General features: G+C 40.9%; 1 protein-coding gene across 2 annotated transcripts in view; it reads left to right on the top strand.

Moving 5' to 3' along the window:
- LOC120816427 (netrin-G1) overlaps nucleotides 1–23,236 on the top strand; it is a 45,720-nt gene that overhangs the window by 10,187 nt on the left and 12,297 nt on the right. For both annotated transcript variants that reach the window (XM_040172027.2, XM_040172023.2), the window contains exon 3: nucleotides 10,362–11,005. In XM_040172027.2, coding sequence (XP_040027961.2) covers nucleotides 10,362–11,005 — 644 coding nt within the window. The remainder of the gene's footprint in view (nucleotides 1–10,361; nucleotides 11,006–23,236) is intronic.

The following is a 23,236-nucleotide window of genomic DNA, read 5'->3' on the forward strand; positions in this document are numbered from 1 at the left end:
TCATTTATTCTTTCACTCGACTGCCACCTCTTTTGTCTCCTGGCTTTTTAATTTCCCTTGTTTTTGTGTCAGCTGATAATGCATAATATCCATGCCTTGTTTTGTCGCGTGGGGGTTGGAATGCTTCATGTGAGACGGGCACCTAGCGGAGGGAGATACGGCGTTCTTCTCTGGGATCTGCGACATGTTAATTCTTAGAGGGTTGTGAATACAAACATAGATGAATTATGCATCGAGATGCAAAAGGAAGCAATGGGCTGCACAGAGACTTTTTAAGTTGCTTAACAATTGAATGTGTGTTTGGGGTCTTTAAAAACAAAACGCTATATGAAAGTAAAAGACATATTACTTGAAAAAATAGATAAACACATATTTTCTGTAGGTGTGTGTAAGAATGTAGCACAAATAATAACAGCTGGTTTCGTTTTCTGGATGTAAACCGAAATTGACTCTGAGGTACATATAGAGTACATTATCTTTCCTATTAAAAATCGCAAAAATCATTTGATGAGAAAAAACATTTACCTTTCTGTGGAACCAATTGTACAGTTTAATTTTCAACTTTCATTAACGTATGATTAAACCGAGCTGTGTGGAAACAGTCAAAGCTTTCTGAACTCATGTGAAACGTGTTACATAAACGTTTTGCACATTTGTATGTGATTTTGAAATTTGCATTTGTAACAGACAAAGTTTTTTAGTAGTTTTAAGTTCAAATAGGAAAATCGGCATCCCTACTTCCCAACTCCTTTACTATTCTAGATCAACAGACTTCACACAAGATATTAAATCTTTTTTTCCGTCCCTTTAGGTTTGAATATTTCAATAGGGTGACAAAGTCGAATTTCATTAGCATTTCGTCCCCGGGGACCCGAACTACAAGAGATTAGAGGGTATTTGGAAATGTTTCAAAAGATCTCTTACTTCACATTATGACTCAGCTTACTGTCCTCCGGTAGTCCAACCACATTTAACTAATTTGCCGGGGACTCACAGGCCAATGCATTTTGCCCACGTGTAGACATTCTGTAATACAAGCATAAATGTTTAATTGGTGAACCAATGGCTTTGTCTTACACCTCATTCGGCCCCAACAGGAAACTGTGTGCTATTTTGTTATCTCAATAACAGCAAGACAGTAGTTCTTTGAACGCTTCGCATAAAGCGCTTGCCTAGTGTTGACGTTGATGTGGTGACCGCTGTGCTCTCGGCTGTGATACCTTTTCAGTAAATACACGCTACGCCATTGACTTGGAGACTTTGAGGCCTCCATGTCTTCGATGCTTGTACACCATTCCTTTATGCCCGATAAGCTGAATGGGATTCTTGTGAAACATACAGTAATTGAATTACTCCAAAGCTATTTAGCAGGCTGGCCCTCTGTTGCTTCTCAAAAAAAGCTCAACTTTGCTCACCCACCCGTCAATACTTGGCAGGGAAGTGCATGTAAAGGACTTCGCCCTCGCGCAAGATACGGTCTATAATTTTGGCAACACTGAGAAGTGTCAAGCCATCAAGCAGTTCTCTCCTGGGAGAGGAACGCTTTGAAAGCCTCAACCTCAAAAGTCCGTGTTAGTGGGGATGCAGCTGTGTTACAAAGACGGCCTTTTTTAAAAAGGCCTCATTCATTTAACGGGAAAAACACCAGGACGTCTTCTTGAATATAAAACATGAGGAAGAATGCGATTCTGTTCAGGATACAGTACGGTAACACAAATCTGTTGGGTCCCTTGCAGTGGTCAAGTGTTGAATTGAAGGCTCGGAAAACAGAGAGAAACACAGCCACATCTTCAATCTCACTTTTTTATTTTTTTTATTTTATTATAAATAGAATAATTATAATAATGATTCATCATTAACTCATAATATTACAATCATATACTTCAATAGAAGTATTATTAACCACTCCCCCCTGATTGCCCCACTATACTTTCTCTAATACTCACGGCCCACACAGGGAACCTTTGCCCTTTTCTCCGTAGATCTCAATGCATCCTGCAATGGGTCAGCAGCTAGTTTAGACATGTATTCATTCATGCATGTTAAAAAAAAAAAAAATCATATAACGTTCTTACAGCTAACATCTTCAGATAAGATAAGAGCTGCAACGGAGGCTAATTCATATCAGACAATGAAGGCTGAACCACTGGAACACATTTTGATTTATTGGAAAGGTTGATGAAAGATATACTCGATGGATGGATGCCAGAGCCAAGTTATCTCCCTCCCACTGTTTCCAGGCTTTATGCTAAGCTAGGCTAGATACATCCCAGCTGCAGCTCTTTATCTAAAAGGCACGAGGAATGAGATTGATCTCATCTTTAGCTTGGAAAGAAAACAAATAAACAGTTGAATTATGCCTCAAAGGGGATACTGTGATATGTGCAACTTTACTCTGTTTCCCTTCCAGAATTCCCCTCGACGGTGGTTGTTTTATTATGAAAAGGTCAAACGAGGCAGGTAGAATTGTTTTCTACGCATCCTCGTAAGAGTTTTTTTGTATTCCTTTTTTATTGTATCTTTAATTTTAGAAATAATGAGAACAAAGACTCAAAACCGAGAAATAATGCCAAAATTACAGCGTACTGTTGTGACCCACCTCCCCTTAGGTAACCCAGTCATCACGTTGTCAAGCAGTATCGATCGCTGGGAAACAGTTAAAGAGACTGTGCAGTAGTTAGAGAGAAGGTGAGAGGCAGCGATGAAATGGCAGATGGGTGACTGGTGGGGTTTTATCGTGCTCGGTGAAAGGGTGACATTTCAGTAATGCTTTATGCCTCACGATGGCATTTGAAATTAATAAAAGCCTCTAATAACTATGCAGATTGAAAAGATGGAGTACGAGTTGATACACTATGAGCTAACACACTTGTGAACAATGCCGCAATTTCTCTCCTCTTTCTGTCTCTTGTTCTTTTTCAGTTTCATCCCAGTTTCTATCAATTTCTCTGCAATGACCCCTGAATCTCATTGTGGAAAAATGTGTCCTCTGATTTTCTTCTCACAGAGAAAGCACTTAGAATCCCTCAGCGTCCGCCGATGTGTTTTAAAGCTGCGCACAGTATGTGAAACGAGCAAAATCGAGTCAAATTCAATAATTGAATAGATTAGTTTATTGGAGGTAAATGGATTATTATTATTATTATTATCATCATTTAAATTACTTTTCTCTACTCGCTGCACATGGAATGAGGAGATGAGAAAGGAGAGGGGAAACCAGTGCCATCATAAATAAACAAAACCTCGTGAAGACTCTCTGGGCTGAAACCAAACCCAACTCCAGATTAAATTTTTCATGTTGCACGACGATGTATTCTAGTGTCGAGGAACTCGGAAAAGGTGTTTTATGATTTATATCAACCAAAAACTAGAAGAAAATGGAGAATAAGAACAAAAGTCCCAGGAAACATTAACAAGAAGCAGCTGAACTGAAACAATAGCTGAATTGGTCCAGAATAAAGGCAAGCTGCTCCCAATAACCAATTTCCCACACTCGATAGGCTCATTCTTGAGCTGCGCCTCGCCGGTAAAGTGGACACGAGCCGTTGTTCAAAGGTGTGGTCAAAGCAAACCGTTTCCAAAACAGTTCTCCTAAAAGAATATTCAGGAAGCCACGGGAATATTTACATTCTGTTTGAATACCTAGAGTGCAGATCTATTTATATTTGCTTCAAAATGTGTAAAAAATGCATTTTTTTCTGTCATTTATCTTTACGTCTGTCTTGTAAAGCACTTTGCTACTGTAAAAAAAAGTACTGTATATAAATTACTTTCACTATTAGTATCAACCAATTAAACCTTCATTGCAGAGAATTACACTAATGCTCTATAATCTAACTATGCCTTTTACAATTAGACAGAAAATGTTAATGCTTTTTCTACCAGATGTGTTGTTTGTTGTCAACCGCCAGGCTTTTCCCATCATGCCTGCTATTATCTTAAACAACAAGAACGTGCAGTATGATCAAGTCAAAAGCGTTACCCTTAATACGTGAATCTCTCTCCCTCCAGGATCAAAAGAGATGCTTATAAAATGAATTTGATGTGTTTACTTTACACACATATCTGACCGTGTTAAGTATTCTCTCTAAAGAATCATGACAAGGCAGAGATCTTCTCTGCAGGCAGCGGCTCTGGAATACAGAGCGCTGCAAAGAGAGTTAAACATCCTGTCATTATGGTAATGTTAAAGTGTTTTCATTGAATCCTCACCTCAGGAATCTAATCCCACGTACAACATCCTCACATGAAGACACGCCTCCACACACACGCGGACTAATACAGGAGGAAAATACGCAGGTACGCTCACATACACAGAAACAGTCGTGGCTTTGATTCGGTTTTGCAGACAAATACAACACCCATGAAAGTCCACCAGCGCACCCCGTGATAATAAGGTGGTGTTAAATTCACCCCGGTGGGACAGATAATGATGCCGGGTGTTAATTAATGTGGAGTGTGTTTCCCCTGGTCCACCGACGCCCCGTGAATCCCAATCGAGGCTGGGTGGCACTTCAAAAGCCCAGACCGGCTGTACTGCAGTCCTTAAAGACAGCGCTTTGGCGAAGGCTGCGTCCCAAAAGGCGTCCGCGCTCGGCACGTGGCAAATCAAAACACAAGCGCAGGGAGAAGTTTATTTATTTAATTTGTTTTTGACGTCGGCACAGATAGAAGCTACAGCCCCCACATCCGCGCCCCTCTGATGTGTTGTTTACTGAAACACTAAAAGCATTTTTTTTAATATTGATTTAAACACATGAACTCATAAACTTAGCCTAAGTTGTATTTCACGACATGGCCTAACTTTGACCCTTACCGGAGATTAAAAGTCAGGATTTACAGTACTGACTTCTTTAGCATCAACATACCTGTTTTATGTTCCACTTTTTTTTTCCTCTTCTGGTCCCAAAAGGTTTAATGTATCCAATATCTCATAAGATAAGAATCATATTTCTCTATTTAATTATCTTGTTTACTATTCCTGCCTCTCACGGTTAAAAACTTGGCCAATACCAGCAGGTGAACTGGCGTTCAGCTGATGGAAGTGACGTTATCTTTTAGTGTTAGTGCTTTAGTCCATGTTGTTTTATGGTGTATGAGAACAGCCGGCCTGATTACATCAATCAAGCAAGTTTGGCCTAATGTACAGAAGTTCACGTAAGCTGTCGTTTGGCTGCGATGGCTAAAACATTTCCCAAAAGTGCATTTAGCCTGTACATATATTGATTTGCCATTACCTGTTGTCAGGTCCCAGACGTTCATAACCCTTGAACCTCAGGTGTGATCTGACGATGCACTCACAGGTCAGATGAGCAGTTCTCCTGCCCTTCATTTCTCTGAAGGTCAGAAGAATGAAAAGCCTGGCTCTGTTGTGAGCCACTGCTGGCTCTGACTGCAGGTCATTAAAGCTCTATTGAGTTTCTGCCAAAGCCCCGACTCTCCCAATATCTCACCATGGCTCATCTCAGCTGTCTCTTCCATCGGGGCTTATATCAGCTGCTGAAAGGATCAACACCCAGTCTCCGTGTTTGCAGCATAGTTGAACATTCCCTCTTCTAGAAGGCTGAATGAGATCCGCCTTGACATCATCCTTTTTTTGGACTGGCTCCTGTGCATCACCACAAACATATCATCATCAGTTACGTGTGAGTGCAGAGCACGGAGAGCTGGCTTTGTTGCCCCCGTTGAAAAGGTTGAGATTTTATTTTGTCTTAAAATGAGCAAGTGGTGCTTCAGCTCAAATAAACGTCATTTTTTCTGTCGACTCCCTGAACACCGAATCACAGACGAGTGATATCACCAAAGCCGTCACTTGTCACATTCTCCTCTGGTGCGCCCAGTGAATGAAGGAGGGGCATCCGGAGGTGTGATGGAGGGGGTTTGGGCCGGCGACGGGTCTGCAGGTGTCACGCGGGAGGTGAGGAGGTGTAAGGCCGAGCAGGACGACCGGCTGATTAATCCAGCAACACCTCGGGTCCAGTGGGAATGACTTGTCCTGCTGCCACAGCGGCGTTGTGGCCACCAAGTTACTCAGCACAAACTAATGAAGTGCACACGGGTGAAAAGTTATAAAAACCCGCGTTTTTTTTTAAAGAACAACATTACACATGGAGTCAGTAATATCAGCATGTGTGGATTTGAGGAAATATGTGGCGCAAACTGAACCAAACAGCAGCTGCGTCAGCGGAGGAAGAGAGAGATCCATGTTCAGGTGGTCGAGTGTTAAGAGCTTGAACCAAACCAGGCTGATCAACATCTTGAACTGCAGATAAGCCAGCGAGCGGGACACAGACCCCCGGAGGGAGGGAGGGTTCGTCACAGGATTATAAAAATAAACTTGGCAGCAGCCGAGTCAGAATCGAACAAACCAACCTGCATAAAAACTTGGATCAACTTTTTAAAGAAATTAAAGAAAACTAACCAGTGCATTTAAGTAATGTATTTTAATGTAAAACTGTATTACTAATGCATTATATTGGTAAGAAAAGTATATTCATACAGTTGTATTAACCTCATTATCTATGTTGTAGAGAATATGAGAGATTGATCCGCATCCATCTGCAAATTATCTATTGCATGTGTTCATGCATGCACAGTATCATTCCAATAAAGAAAGTCATTATCTGATTGACGCACAGTTTTGACTGCGCCCCAAATAATTGTCATCATACCGTTCCAGAGTTGTCATGTTAAATTAATTTTACAATTTGAATTTACAAAAAACAGAGCGGTGAACGCTTATCAAACCTTAACGTTTCCAAAAGGTGAAAGAACTTAAAATAAATGGCCTCACTAGAGAACATTGGTGGTCTGAGCTCCAGAAATCTGTCAACTTAACCGATTGGTTGGATTGCCTGCACACATCCTTCAACTGAAGCTGTCGTCGTTGTTGTTGGCCGTAGAATTTATCTTCCAGCTACGTCTTGTGTCAAAAGCGGCATCAACAAGAGGTTGAGCTTCGTCGATCTCACAGGCCATATGTCACCTATTTGAACATCTGCTTCACACAACCTGATTATGTACGTGCATAAACTGTGTTTATGTGTGTTTTCATGGTGTGTATATACTGAATATTCACAAATGTTGTGTTCAGTGCAGCCCATCCAGGAGAGAAACCAGCAATTGATATTATCAGTGTCCAATAGATAGATTCTATGTGTAGTTGTCTTCTCACAACCACTGAGCCTCGGTGACCATCCGAAGACCGGAATGTCCTGCCTGCGTTACAGTCCGGTGAATGACATTTGGAATGCGCATCATCAGCTCAAGTCTCCCCCCTCTGTTGTTCCTTGTTTGTGTGTGACACCCTGATATTGGATTGACCTTATAGGCTGCAGAGATCAGGACATCATTAGATGTGACCAGCCACAGACTTGCTGCTCAGGCCTCCTGCACTAAGCCGCTGCCCCCCTGACAAGTTATTACAGCGCGGATAGAAACCAGTCGGGCTACTTTACCCAGAAGCCTCAGTGGCCAAAGAGATGTCACTAATGCCAACAAAAGACACGGTATTAGAAGACCTTCCAGCTGCAGTGTGTGTAATGTCAATAGGTGTAGACTTACGGAGACTATTTGACTGATATGAAATGACCTAACAGAGATCATTTAAACTTGCAAACCTAGAGAAGAATAAAAATAATAACATAAAATCTTATGTGGTGTTGAAACAATATTGAAGAGGTGAACCATGTAATACAGAAAAGAGATGATAGTTCCTACTTGGAGATATATTTCATACTTTAATGGCAGCAATTCATTTGTGAGGGCTTGTCACATTGCTGAATCAATTGGTCTCTCATTGTGGTACAAAACTCTGGTTTCTTTCTAATTCTCTGCAGACATTTCTCTTTTCCATAAACATGATCACAGATAAAGGATCACGCTGAGAGAGCTTATTGTTTTTCAATAGTTGACCCGCAGCAGAATACTGAATCTCTGGGTCTTAAATAACCACAGACGGTATTGATCTTAATAAGGCACTGTTTTTGTTGTTAACTAACCACCACAGGAAATCCAATGAAAGGTTCTAACCTTTCCTTAGTTCTCTGTCATTCCACCTTCACCGGGCTGTTTGAAAGCATTCCAGTAAGGTGAACTCTTCTGGGAGAAAGTAAATAATCTAAATGTTAGATCATTATCTCATTAGCTTTTGCACACAAAAGGTCTGGGCAAATGAATGTGTGGACTAGAAGCATATAGGATTCTTTGGCACGTCATTTATTGTTCCCGTGGTCAAACTCAAGCAGCCAACGTTCTTGCTATAACCCCTTAACTCACTCTGTCACATCTCCCTCTCTCTCTCTCTCTCTCTATCTCTCTCTGAGTTTCTGCTTTCAGTGTCACCTTGTAAGCTTTGTGTTGTCTCTGCGCGTGTGTGTGGGTGGGTGTGCACGAGCACGAGAGGAGAATACTGGCCGTCAGAGAACCATGCACGATGCACTCGCTTATTTCCACCTCCCACTCTCTCTTACGCTCTTACTTTGTCTTGTCTTGGCAGCACAACACTCGTTGCCCTCCTGATTGGATCATGCAACGCTCCTGTTAAATCACATGATTAGGTCCAGTGACCCGCGATCCCTCAGTCTTGGGCCACTTCTACCAATAGTTATCGCTTCCAGCTGAGGAGCTGATAGCATATCGCACTCACGCAGGAAATAAAGAGGGCCGGGGAGATCTGTGTCTGAAAACGTGCGAACATCTAACTGTTAAATAAAAAATAAAAAACCTGCTTTGAAGGGGGGATAAAAACCACAAATTGGTCTTTTCTAATAAAATATAATGGCGTCTGCTTATCAGTATTCCTGCCAGCGATATTCCCCCGACGGAGTGGCAGTCTCCGCTGCAATAGCAGAGAGATAAGCGAGTAATGTTGCAGATAGCCCTCCTCTCACCTTTGGATAATTTTGCGTGTAGAGTGTCGGATGATTGCTGATTATCGAACCGCTTTACAGTTGATCTGAACCTCATCTGCACTTAACCTCATTGTTCCTGGAGCAGAGGTGAGAGGAATGTCAATTGGAGTGTGTCTTTGGCCCTGTTTTAGCATTCCTCCTCTCTCTCTCTCTCTCTCTCTCTCTCTCTCTCTCCCTCCTGAGCCATTCATCCACTTACACAGGGATATATACAGCATGTGCACAAACAAGCGACCACATTCAGAGCTCTCTAAACCTCTCACAAACAAACACAAACATGTCGAGAGTTCCTCCTTCTCCCCGACGATGCACAAAGAGATCCAGACTGGGTGGATGTCTAAGCAGAAACCGGGCCCATGAAAAATGCATACCCCTTTGCGTGTTTCATAAGAAACTCTCATCAGGATTCCGTTCCCATCTCAGCCGAAACACCACACAGGAATACCAATTACACTGGTAATTCAGGGGGGGGCAGTGCGAGGCCGGAATGGCGCTGAACGGGAATATGGGGTCCACGGTGTCATTTTTACGAGAGGGTCGCCGGATCCTAAAGCTCTGGAGCCCACATTGCTTGCAGAGATTATGAAATGCACGTTGGCCTGGATGTGATAGAAGTGCTCTTGAGTACGGTGGTTGAATCATGATGAGATGAGGAGCCAAATAAGCACTGGAAAAGTTAAGTGTACAGCCGCCATGGGAGATGCTTCAGGGTTTATAATTGTTGGAGTGGGACTATTAAGGCAAGCAGGTTCATAAGTGTTCTTGGATTACACTTTTCCAGTTAATAGTTTATATATAAAACTAAATAGTTAACTACATTTTTTTATATTTCCCCACCTGAAACTATATAGTGCAACATGTCCCTTTTTACATATTTTACTTTCAATGGACAAAACTCTTGCTTCACAACGATGAAATGGTAATTATTCCAGATATTTTCAGCGAGGGCGATATTTAGTGTTTTATTAGTTTTTCACCACCTGTCAAGAAAATGTCATCAGTTAGTTTCCAGTATTGCCCTCTCCTCCACTAGCAAGGACGGCTGCTCTCCGATAGATAAAAAAAGAATCCACAGAACAGCGGACCCCTCCCAAATAAAATGCATTTTGTATTTCTTCAATAGAAATATATATTTGATGTATGTATACACTGACTTTTTTATATCAGACAAGCGGCACTGAATCACACAGCCAGAGTTCAACAAGTAATGCATTTAGTTATGAAGATGTATGTTTTGAATAATATTACAAAATGTGTTTAAAATAACTTCAGCGGGTGCATATCTCTCTTCAAACATGGGCTACTGTGCCTTCAACTCAACCCCAAAAAGTTGTAATTATAGAATATCCCAAAAGTTACATCACACTACGGATTACACAAATTGCAAATTGTTATGCCACTGGCTGCACTGTGCACTTACACGTATGCATCAATATGTTTCCTCCGTAGGAGAATCCTTACATGTGCAACAATGAATGTGACGCCACCACCGAGGAGCTGGCTCATCCTCCAGAGCTGATGTTTGACTTTGAGGGTCGCAACCCCACAACGTTTTGGCAGTCGAGCTCATGGAAGAAATACCCAAAGCCTCTCCAGGTTAACATCACGCTGTCGTGGAACAAAACCGTCGAGCTGACCGACGACATCGTGCTGACCTTTGAGTCGGGCCGACCAGAGCAGATGGTCCTGGAAAAGTCACTCGACTACGGCAGGACCTGGACCCCTTACCAGTTCTACGCCACCGACTGCCTTGACGCGTTCACCATGGAACCCAAGACGGCCAACGACCTCACCCAGCGCACCCTGCTGGATATCATCTGCACCGAGGACTACTCCCGAGGCTACGTGTGGAAGAACGACAAGACGGTGCGCTTTGAGATAAAGGACCGCTTTGCCCTCTTTGCCGGGCCTCGGCTGCACAACATGGCCTCGCTGTACGGCCAGTTGGATACCACCAAGAACCTGAGGGACTTCTTCACCATTACTGATCTGAGGATTAAGCTGCTGAAGCCGGCCACGGGAGCCACCATGGTGGACGAGAATAACCTCTCCAGATACTTCTACGCCATATCCGACATCAAAGTGCAGGGCAGGTAAGACATTTTGAACTTGTTTTCCTGACAAACAAACCATGTCTGCCGCTAGTGTTATATAGTTTGGGTGCTTTAGCAGTTTGTACTGTCTTTGACATCAGCTTCAATTTTTTACTTTTCACAGTATTCTGTGCAACAAACAGTTGTTTGTATGCTGTGTTTTTTCGCCAGAAACCACTGTGTGTATCGTTAAGGACTAAACATGGTGAGCTCAAACCATTCCACATAACATTTGGAGAGCAGTTTTTCAATATTTTGACTGGCTCTTTATTGTCTTTGTAGCTCCAGAGTTATTTGTTGTTATATATCGATTACAAATCAATTGAAATGGTACATAATCGATAATCGATACTTGGAAACTGCACATTGGATTTAAGCACAAAAACGGTAGCCGCGCGAAACTCGGAACAACAACAAAACACAGCGTGGAGGAGACAACTGAGAGCGAGACATTTACAAAACAACTTATCGATCCAGCGCATGGAAACATTTTGGCTTTTGCAAACACGGAGGTGTTCTAAATAAGTCGGTCGCTGTTTGTAGAATATGTAGAAGACAAATAAAAAACACGGAAACACGACAAATCTTTCCAGCCATCTACTAAGGCGCCGTGGGATTAAACAACGCCGACAGTCAGGACCTCTAGCAGCGTTACCGCTGCAGCAGCAGCAGGTAACTCCAGCTCTGCAGACACTTCAGGCCTCGTCAGCACCAAACTCAACATCACAGTAACAATTGCCAAGTTTATCTGTAAAGACATGCGACCCTACAATGAGGTTGCAAATCCGGGGTTCTGTGAATTGATCCAAACATTGTGTAATTATTGTGTCATGTTTACATTGAAAATGGCACTTGATTCAAATAAAAGGTTAATACATTTGCCATTAATTGTTGTTTGCTTGTTTATAATATCCATAATTAATTTAAACCTGATTTCCTTACAAGAAACAACAGGGATCTCAAACTTTGCCTGCACTGTCCAGTAAAGTTACTGAATCGAATCGTTCTAAATTAACCCAGATCGTCCATGAATCAAATCGGCAACCATGAATCTCGTTGTTAAAATGAATCGTTACACCCCTAGTTGTTTGTCTTTCTACACTGAACATCAATGATCAATGTGCAGCTACTTTAATAATAGCTACTCTTATTAATTAGTGCAATATTAAGCATTATTCTAACGTGGGTTATCATCACAAATCTATGAATTGTGGCTAATTCCCTCATATGGAGTTATAAGAAATGCAAACTTACTGAAAGTATGCTCAGAAGAGCAAAAGAAAAAGGCTCAAAATGTCTGTTGCAGTTGACAATGGGAAATCCCGTAAACCCTTAAACCCTCATGGAGCTGAGACATACGTCCACGTCTGTGAGCCTATGAGTGTCAACATTGGCATTGTATTTGTATTTGTAAGTCTTAATCAGCGATTTAAAGGAAAGAAGCTTAAATGCATCAGTTGCTTCAGCCCAATAATTTTCACTTTTAGACACGGAGAAGCGAAAGTGTTAAGGTGGCAGACAGAGCAGGTTCAACCCAGCTCAAAATTCTGTTTCTAAAATAAGTCCAAATGAGGAAAAGATGGAGCAGCCTTAGCAGATGCTAAACTCTGCTCTCCTAAATTACTTATTATAACCCTAACTTGACAAGGACAGAGGGCTGAGATTTCCGAGGTGAAGAGAAGAGTTTTAATTCATGTCTCCCTGCATTTTTTATCACAGAGACACATGCAGAGACAACTTTATACATTACATATACATTATATTACAATTACTGGGTTAGGTGCATCGATTCTGGAGAGCGGAACTTTTGAAAGATTGTCAGTTTAATAAATAACAACATAGATCATTTCTTTTATTACGATGACATTTTGAAACGTTTTCACTTCAGGTAGGTCAATTAGTAACACAAGGTTTCTCATTATAAATAATTCATTTTCAAAAGGATACAGAAATCTCCATCTACAATTCCAACACACATTTACAATTGCCATATACAACAGCCTGCACAAGTACCGGTCAGCTGCTGTAGTTTCAAGCACATTTTAAATATGTACTGTGTTTATTATTTGTCTTCACACAACACACACTGTGTCTGCAAACGTTACGTTTTTATTATTTGATTAAAAAACAACTGTGTGGAGCCTTATGTGAAGCAGAACTTAATGAGAAAATATTATGTAAAACTCACCTTTTCAGTGCTTGTGAAGATACAATTGGCTATCTGGATTGCCTACCAACTCACAAGCTGTGAAATAAAACAACCCTGTCACTTATTGGAGGGCTGCCTGAATATGAAAACATGTGATTCATCAAGCATTTCGGAGTGGACTCATAAACATTACATCATGCAGGATCATTGGAATATACAGCACCCCGGGTTGAGAACTTTGCAAAGGTGCACCATCTTTTTGCTCTATTAGTGTTTAAAATGAATGATTTATTCAGACAATATAAGCACACACATATGTTTTTTACTTTACAGCATTTAAACATTCAAGTAAAAAAGTATGACCCCCGAATCTGAATGGCATTATATTTCCTTTATGGAAAAAAAGTCAAATATCCATTATATTTGGGTACTTTACCACTAGCTATGTAGACAGCTTTACTGGTCTCCCTGAAGAGAAAATAATTCATGTGATTTACTGCTCATAATGTGGTGATTTAAGGGCTATTTAAATGTCTGTTCTGACATTTTGTTCTTTTGGATGGATGGTACAAAGAAAACCGCAGAGCAATGCGTTTATCAGAGGATTGTAGAGCGTGTGTGCGTTAGCTAATACAAACGTTTCCTTTCATTTGGACCATTTTTAATTAAACATGATAGTATGGATGATTACTACTTTAAAGAGACACTATTCATTTATGTTACACCTGCCTCTAAAATTATTTTGTATAATTTCCCCCAGAAAAAAAAAAATTTCAGTCAAATAAAGCAGCCCTCCTCTGCAACGTATGATATAATCATCCGTGAGTCATCAGAATGCCACTGTGATTTTCCGGGAATGAAAACATTGTCATTTCATGATGCATGAAAATGGCCCACAGGATGGTCGTAAAAGCTCTACAGCTGCTCTGCAAATGGGTCTTGTGTTGCTTGCTGCAGTTAGTTTATTTGAGGATAACTAGGTTGGTAATGACCCATCAGATGGGCCCTCGGTGAATTGAAACAGTTAGTCCCTAATTACAATTCAGCCGACTTCAATTGCAGATTAGAACCATTAGCACGCTGGCTAATTGGTAGGTGGCTAATCTTGTAATTAAGAGCATTTGCAGCTGATTAAATGGTAATCATCGGAGACACATCAGTGAAACGGGGAGACGTTCCAAATTTGCCAGGCTGCGGTTTCCAAATTTAGCCTCGGCCTGTTTAATGAGGAGATTTATGGTTGTATCTATGAGGGGTTTTTTTTAGAGCAAGACATGTTATGCTTTAAATAACACACATTTTCAGACATCTCAAGGATGTTTTAATGATCTTTGACTGCTGGTTCGAACAAATCAGTCACTGAACCGTCATAACGAGCAAAAAATCTGGAAGATGAATCTGGAGATGATGTTTGATTTCTTTGATCAAATGCCACAAGGTTCTTCATAATGGTGGAGAGTGATACTCGCACTTCATTCCTATCAGAGAGATATACATGTTCTGCAGTCAGACACACTATTCAATATCCAAACTCGCACTGTGGACATGAATTGATGAGTTCTGCAAGGCTTGCTTTCAAGCACAGAATAATGTCTCCCAGAGATATCTTATTTTGCCATTCATTAGAAAGAGTAAAAGGTTGGATGGAAAGAAAATAAGCTTTTTTGCCCCCTTCCCATCCTGCCCCTGGGCATCAAATTCAATTTTCCACCATAAGTTTGCAGTGAGAAAGAAAAGAAAAGAAAGACACTACTTCTGTCCAGAGGTGGATCCGTGGATGGGTGAAGAGATACTTGAAGTTCCCAACAGCCTTGTGGCTACAACCAAATGTGAAAACCTTAACCCAGAATGGCCATGAGGTTTGCGAATTCCCAGAATACACAAACGCTGATTAACTTAACACTGCTTTCTGTGTGCAATGTCAGTTAACTCCACAGACTGGAAAGGTACAAACAATGATTGTCATTTCAAAAATGAAAAGATAATTCTGAAAAATAAAGAAGAAAAACCTGAAATCAAGCTGTAAGCTACAGAATTCTTTCTTATGATTTCATATTTCTCACCTTGGTGTACTTCCAAACATAATAAAGTTGCATAGCAGAAAACCTGCAGTAAGTCAAAATAGATACACGCGGGTGACAGGACTTACAATCATATTGGATGATACTGCAGCACATGATGGATGTCCAATTCCTTTAATGAGTACCACAGAAGGAATTGGTAAACCCTTCATGTAGCCCGATAGAATGGAAGCGAGTGTAGTTTGTGAACCTCCGTGCTTTTTATTCACCCCAACCCACATGACAAAGTCTTGCAATTCAAAGCCCGCCCCCCGCCCTCCCTTCCTCTCTTTCCCAGCACATAATGCAACACAAATATGGTGAGTGATCATGTGTGATGCTGATCATTGCAGAGAACGCCCGTCCTGACCACCTCCTCTGAGTAGTGCGTGGCGGGCCGAGCCGTGCTACCGATTTTATTTTAAGTTATTCGACATTAAGCGGAAAACACAAACCTTGAACCGTGCAAGCGGTTCCACCTTTCACGGCCCTCCATCGTTCCTCACTTATTGATTAGACGTCTACTCATTAATTAAGACACGACCGCTACCGGCAGTGCTGCGCGGTCAGAGCTGCACATCTGCAGGGCTGCAGCAGGGCCTGGGAATGAGAGGCAGCTAATCCATAAGTGCTAATGTTTTATTTCTCTCATCCCCCCCTTTGTCATTCTCCTTTTTTGCCAGAACCGTTTCTCTTGAAATTCTTTCTCGGCTCACTTTTTAAGAGGGTCAAAGGTCGCTATTCTATCGCTACACATATACTGTACATATGTTGTATGAGGAACGTGGGAGCCACAGTGGGAACTGTCAAGAATGTTTTCTTTTTTGCATTGATTTATAGATTCACATATAAATATACACACACACATGCACATATATATAAAATGAAATTAAAGAGAAATTCTTACCTTCGATTTAATATGCTGAAAAATATTAAACAAAGACAATTTAAATCTGAAAAAATCTTGAATCGCATCCCTGCGAGGTATACACAAGTTATTCAAAAATAACTTAAATATAAAAGAATAGTAGTTTTAAATAAGATATGAAAATAGTACTGATATTATATGCTCCCCAATGTTACCTCAAGCTATACAGACAAACACTGTACTCCTCTCTTCCTGTGGGAATCCTGAGCTAAAAAAGATACAGAATTGCACATTTCAACTGTATTGTGTACTTAAAAGAAAGAGCTAAATGCAGCTGCTCCACAGAGCATTCACAAGACGGGCTTCACAACCCACATGGAAGATCTAACCTGGAAGATACCAACAATTTGCCTTCCAATGGAAATTTAAAAAAGAAGTGTCAGGATATTACAACATATCAACCAGCGCAATGTGCTCATTTACAACCCTGCAACCAGAACACGGGGACTTTCTTACTCTGTTTGTGTGTCTTTCTCCCTCTTCCTCTCTATTGATTGTTAATGTATAGGGTAAGACATGATGCAGCAGGAGGAAAGAAATCAATATTCTTCTGGAGTGTTTGCGTAAAGGATGCTGTTCAGCAGTTTGATGGAATTTGTCTCCGAGTTTTTGCTCAGTGTTCAGTTTACCAATGATTCTCATCGTCTTTGACCGTCACAGAGTACAGACACAAAAACTGCAGTTGCATATTATGTAGCCTGTGTTTTTGTACTTGTGTTCCTCCAGTCCTTTCACATCCACCCTCGTCTGAGCAATGTTGGTTTCTCTCCTTTTTGGAGTATTTGCAGCCTCAGATGGATGCTTTCTCTAGTTGAAATTAAAAAGGCTATTTGGGAAGGGAGCTGACAGCCAAGTCAACATCGAGTCGAGCCTATTAAACACACAACGGTCATTTTTTTACTCCTTGACTTAAATCTTCCTCTGAATTGCTTAATTAAAGTCTTGCCCTTCACGTAAGAACACCAGCTACGCAAACTACACACACACACAAACTCACTGGCTCTTATCCAGCCCCTCACATACATTATATGCACACACGCACGCCTTAAATCCTCCACGTCCGGGCCCTGTGGACCATGACAGCTGTAGCCAGCTTGATTGACAGGGTTTGAGAGTCAGGTGCAGGTGCAGGTTCACACGACCCCCCTCCCAGCGTTACTCCACTACCAAAGTAAAGCCCTGCCCAGCTTTGCCACTGCCTGCTAACTCATCTTCCAACAGATGTCTGTCACATGCTGCGATGTTTTCTGCCAGTCATCTCCTCGTCTCCAGCGTTTAATTAGTGCTCATTAAGGCACAGGCTTTCTTTCTAAATAATATATGGAGGGAAAGTACACCAACATAAGCTGTCTCTGGTGGGCCCGCAGCAATGAATAGTCATATCATCAACATGTCTTTTTGCTGTGCTTATTGCAGGATGAAGCTTGACTAGTAGTGGAACAGACAAGGTTGCTTGGCCTTCATGAGTATAAATTGCGTATGTTTACGTGTGTGTCTCCTGATTTGAATAATGCAAGGCCAAAGCATTATTTCTTTAATGTATATATACTCAATCTATATATTACACTCAAGTATTGATAGTAGTTTTTTCGGAGTGCAGATCATTGCTCTTTGTACTTTTAACCTTCACGCCATTGTTGGGTGAATGCATGCAGCAATGCACACCTTACATAGCTTCCATGAGCACACAAAGACACCCACGCACACCCACTCTGATTTCCATATTAATATATCTCCCCTGTGCCGATTTTGTCATGGCTTCCTCCTTGTCTCAGTGGCTTACATCACATGAATGAGACAGCCCTCCTGGGGCTGAGGTGGGTAGACATTACCATACTGTATGTCTACATCAATGCACAACCTCAATAATAGGCCCTGTCATTGAAACAAATCACAGGCCTTCAATGGCAGTAGCCCAAGCAACGTAAATTCAAATTTCATTTCGCCTCGGCAGAAAATTGGAGCAGGGGGAATTAACTTGTGATCCATTCCTAATATTTCTCCAACAATTTGGAGAGCACCGGCGTGTCTACTTTATATTTCGACGGGGGGGGTGGGGGCGCAAACAATTTGCTTGAGATGTATTACATTACACTCCGAAGAATGGCAAAATTGGCCACAGCACAGAGCGACGAAAACAAGCCTAATCGGACTCTTCAATTTCACGGAGACAGAGCCCGGTGTAATGAGGTGACTCTGCGGCTCTCCTTGTGGAAGAGTTCAATGCCAACCCGGAATGTAAAACGAGTCAATTTAAAGTAACAGTCTCAAACTCATTTGGCTTGTTCTTCCTAAACTTCTTGTTTTATTATTGTTTTCCCTGTCCTTGCAAACTGTATGTTATCCCTTCCACTTATGATGGTTCATCTAGGAATAAATATTGTATATTGTATTTGCTACCCTTTTTTTTACCTATAGTGCCATTTTTAGAAGCATTAACTGTTAACTGTATTTAGCAAATGCTCCATAATTATTTTTAGCTTCATGTAACCCTAATTATGGATTTGATTGAAATATGTACTGCGTTTGATTTGATTTTAATTATTTAATTTAAAACAAGATGGCCTTCAACATGTGCTCCCACATGAAAGCATCCAGTGGATTTGTATACCTTTGTAACATCCAACGACAAGATTTTAGAATGAAGTCATGAGTCCCTCCTACTCTTATATTTCAGTTAACTGTTATATTGTATCCTCAGTAAATTGAATTTTTAACATTAAGGTTTAAATGCTTTTTCAAAACCTTATACACACTTAAGCCTTAACCACTCAATTCAAATTTTGTGACAAAATACTGAATATTTAATAGATTTTCCTCCAGATCAGTCCATTTTTAACATATTGAGCCAAAAAAAACTCTGGGAACACCCTTTAAGTCAACAAAATGTTCTCTTGTTTTGCTATTTATACACCAGTAAATCAATTCAAAGAGCTTCACATCAGATGTAAAAGCAAGGCATTAAGACAGGATAAAAAAATAATGTCTAATAGAGGATACGAATGAGCAAACTTTTTATGAATATATAACAAAGAAAGATAACAATTAGTGCAGTGCAATATACAGTACGCCAAATTCACCTCAATAGCATTTTCAAGCCTTTCCCAGATCGTCTGAGAGGTCTGGATGTTCATCATATAGCTGGACGTCAAGGTCCTCACACAACGTTACGAGACAGGATCACATATTGTTAAAAGGATCAGCTGCCAGATTTCCAATTGAAATTCTTGAAATTTGGATCCGTGTACACCAGGCGTGTTTCACAGCACTGATTTCGCTTATGTGGAAGACATCAAACAGCATCTCTCTCCCTGAAGAGTGCTGGCAGGTTATTCGGCTTTGTCCAGGTAACACATTGACATTCATCAAAAACTTTCAGCAAGGCCAAAGTTTCCCCCTCAACAACCTCCATCTCTTCACATCTGTCACTGGGCAGGATGTGGGAGGCTCTGAGTGTCTGGTTGAGGAAAGTTTCAGCGAACCTCAGTATGTATTTATACAGCATGGAGGCGCATTAAAGGATCTGACCATGGGCAACCGGTGAGAGGGAACAGCTGAGGTGTGGAGCTGAGGGAGGCCGGTTTTCTCATGGGTAAAAAGGAAAAAAACTAAACAGAAAAAGAACTCCAGAAGTCCAGAGAATGAATTAAATTCTCAATGAGTAATGTCTGCATTTGGAAAAGTTATTTTTAAAAGGTTTATTTAATAGGCAAATTAAATTGTAACTTTGTGTATTGTGTGACTTTTTTTTTGTTGGCAAAGAATTACACTCACAATACAACACTATGGGGATGGAAGGAGATTTTGTCACCTTAACTGTACAACTACACAAAAGCGTCCTTTAATAACTTTTTAGGTGTTTTTATGAAGCCGTCTTGTCACAATGAAAAAGCACAGGTGTTACTAATAACATTAAGGACGTCTCTGTTCCATCAACGTGTCCCATGATCCAACAAAGCCATCGTTTAAGTTTATAATCAACACCTGAGCTCTTCTTACTTTGACTCGTCAGAATTTGCAAGTATCAGGTGCAAAGAAATCAGCCAAGCACAGTTTGTACACGCCGACTCCGTCTCAAGGACACTTGAGTGAGTTGACTTGTAGAGCCCACATCAAGGTTATAGGTTAGGCTTCAAAGGCTTCAATGTTTTTTTTAAAACATTGCTTGCACTGGATGTCAATGGTATAAAGGTATTTATATTTGTTTGACTCTGCTGCATTCTGTATTCTGACGTTTAGACTCCAAGAAGCATGAACACTTCTATCAGTTGACACCCAGTAAACTAATGTAATGTAACTAATGTGCTGTGAATTTGTCTTGAGAGGCATGGCGCTAAATGGAAGTTTTATCATGCTCTTCAGTCTTCAGCTATTAATTCAGGGCTGTATGCTGTACAGTGACAAACATCGACTCAAAAATGCAGTTCAACGGTTCATCTACTTTCAACACCAAAGCATACACCTCATTTAAAAAAAAGACGTAACTTGAAAATCTGTGAGAAATCTAAAGCTGTGTTCATCTCTTCTCCTTTTTTGAGGTTCTCTTAACAAGTCCTGTGCTGCTCTTTTTGTCTTGAATCAGAGATGCTACACGTAGCCGCTGTCACGAATTAGAAGAGCGGTGTTTGACGCAGCGAGCCTGTCGGCGCTGAGCAGCCAGGAGAAGCCGGGGGGGGTTAGGCAGCAGACGCAGAGCACACCGTCCACAATATCAGCATGACCTCCCCTTCATTTCACTTTAGAGATATATGTTCTTTGTCACATCTGGCGCAGGCTACGTTTACTCCTCTGTCTGTGCCACGTTATTCAGCAGAGGCTGCGTGTTTGGTTTCTTAATGTGGGGATTAAAGGAGGTAATATAATGAAATTAGAAGGTCACGATAACACTCCTAATTCCATGAAGCCCCGAGTCCACCCTGATTGACATGAAGGCTTTGTTATATTGTTGTTGTATTAAATATTGTCTTACCCAGACAGAATATAATTTAACCTTGTAGATAGTTTTGATTATATTTGCAGAGATTTCTTCCCTTTACATTTCTTGCTTCACACCAGTTCAAAGAACGTAATTTCATTTGTTGAGTTCACAACAATGAGGAATTTAATTTGTAAAATGCCACAGTAATATACTCCTCCAGTGACCTGCCTACACAGAACATTTCCCTGATAACAGTGAGACGATGTCATCTTTCCTCACATACACCCTGAACAATAACACACCCAGAACCGTCTTGATTCCCTCCTTTCTGCAAGTATTTCAACACCGAGCTGAAGAACTGCAACTGAAGAGGAAGGGACCAAGACTTTAAATGGTCTGGCCTCCTAAGGGAGGGTCCCTTCACTTGATAATGGATAACACAGATTGTCATTGTGCTGTACAATAAATATACGATCATCAAAATGTTACGAAAAAGATGTCTTCCTACTGATCCCCGTTTGACGATCTGGACAATAGTGGGTCTCTCTCGTGGCCCAAAATGGTGACAGAAACATTCTCTGATTTCAATATGACAATGACAGCGGCACCAGCACCACATCCCAGAGCTCCCCGGAGTGAACCACGTGCACCGGTTGGGCTCCATGATCGAGATTTTGCTGGTTTTTAATTAAGTGGAAGGTCAAATCTCATCGCTCTTGACTTGAGGGAGCCGCTGCTGTCTGCATGGCAGAAATGAGACTCCCAGTCATTAATTTTGTGGAGCAGGGACTTTAATTGATTAAAAAGTTAAGGACTACGGGGAGTGCGGGGTAAGAGGCAGAAGCATTTAGTTGGTGTGAATGTGAGCTGGCATTCATCCATTACGGCTGCTAATGTTGTGAGACAGCAACTAACTCCAGGAAAGATGATGACTTTATCTTGCAGATGGACTTTCTGTTTGTTATCCATGTAAACATTAACAAGGAAGTATAAAGACCACACAGGGCGGGAAGCTGATATTCATGGAGGTGTCCAACAAACACCAGCAGGGGCTACTGTTTGCTACATGCTTGTGACATAGAAGCGGAATTTGACACGCATAAAATGCTACACGAACCATTGTATATGTTGAAAAGACAAATAAAAGGATCCCATAATCATCTTATGTTTTAAGTATATTCTTGATCAATTTTGAGTATTTTGAGTAATTGAAAACATTCAAAATCTGTTCTATAATAATAATAATCTATCAAATTGCAGTGATGTTTTTATACGATTATGGTGATTACTAATTGTCGTAATCATTTAGGTTACCATATTTTTACAGTTGTACACAGACATGTTTTCAAAATGCAGTGAAAGTGTAGGTACAGTATAAAGATCTTGCTGCTACTCTGTTTAAAATACATCTGTTAATGTACAAAGGTTTTGCTTGGTTTCATTTTTGCATAATCAGTGGTTTATTATATACTAGGATTGGAGTAAGCCATTAAAAAGGATATCTTCAAACCATAATCAAGCACATTTCATCTTTCTTTGTGGGTATAATATTAAAAAATACTAAAAAGAGGTGTTAAAATAAGGTGTTGCCAATAAGGGTGTTACCAGTAAATCCGTATTTAGAGCCCTTTTTGCTGCTGCTTATCACATTTACTGAGCAGGCTACAATTTCCCGCAGTTATCTATCATTAATGTGAGATGTCAAAGTAAAGCCAGGAAGTCAATTAGAATGGATGTTTTTCTGACTGCTGCCCTCGTTTCTCTGCCTCATGTTCACCGGGGAACGAAGGCAACAGATACCCAGCTTCTCCGTCTCAAATGGGGGAAATCTTTCCCTCGGAGGCACTTTGTAAAAACACACACCGGCATGATGTGAAACTATGAGCCGCACAAAGCCTTGGAGACGGGCAGTGTGTCAGACCCACCCTCCCTAAGGTGGCCGTCCCTCCAAATTATTCTCCCACCCCGCAATCTCGTAAGAAGCCGAGGTTTAGTTAGGATTAAAATCCAATACCCCGATTTATATAAATATGAAACTGTAACAACTCACTTGGGACTGTTCTTCCTCAGACAGAAACGGGAGTAAACGCAACCTTCACTTAAACAACGACAACAAAAGGGTTACATTCTGACAACACATTATTTCCTCCATGACCTTTCACGTTGTTAGAAACAA

This window comes from Gasterosteus aculeatus, chromosome 3 (assembly GCF_964276395.1).
Source record: "Gasterosteus aculeatus chromosome 3, fGasAcu3.hap1.1, whole genome shotgun sequence".
NCBI classification, from domain to species: domain Eukaryota; kingdom Metazoa; phylum Chordata; class Actinopteri; order Perciformes; family Gasterosteidae; genus Gasterosteus; species Gasterosteus aculeatus.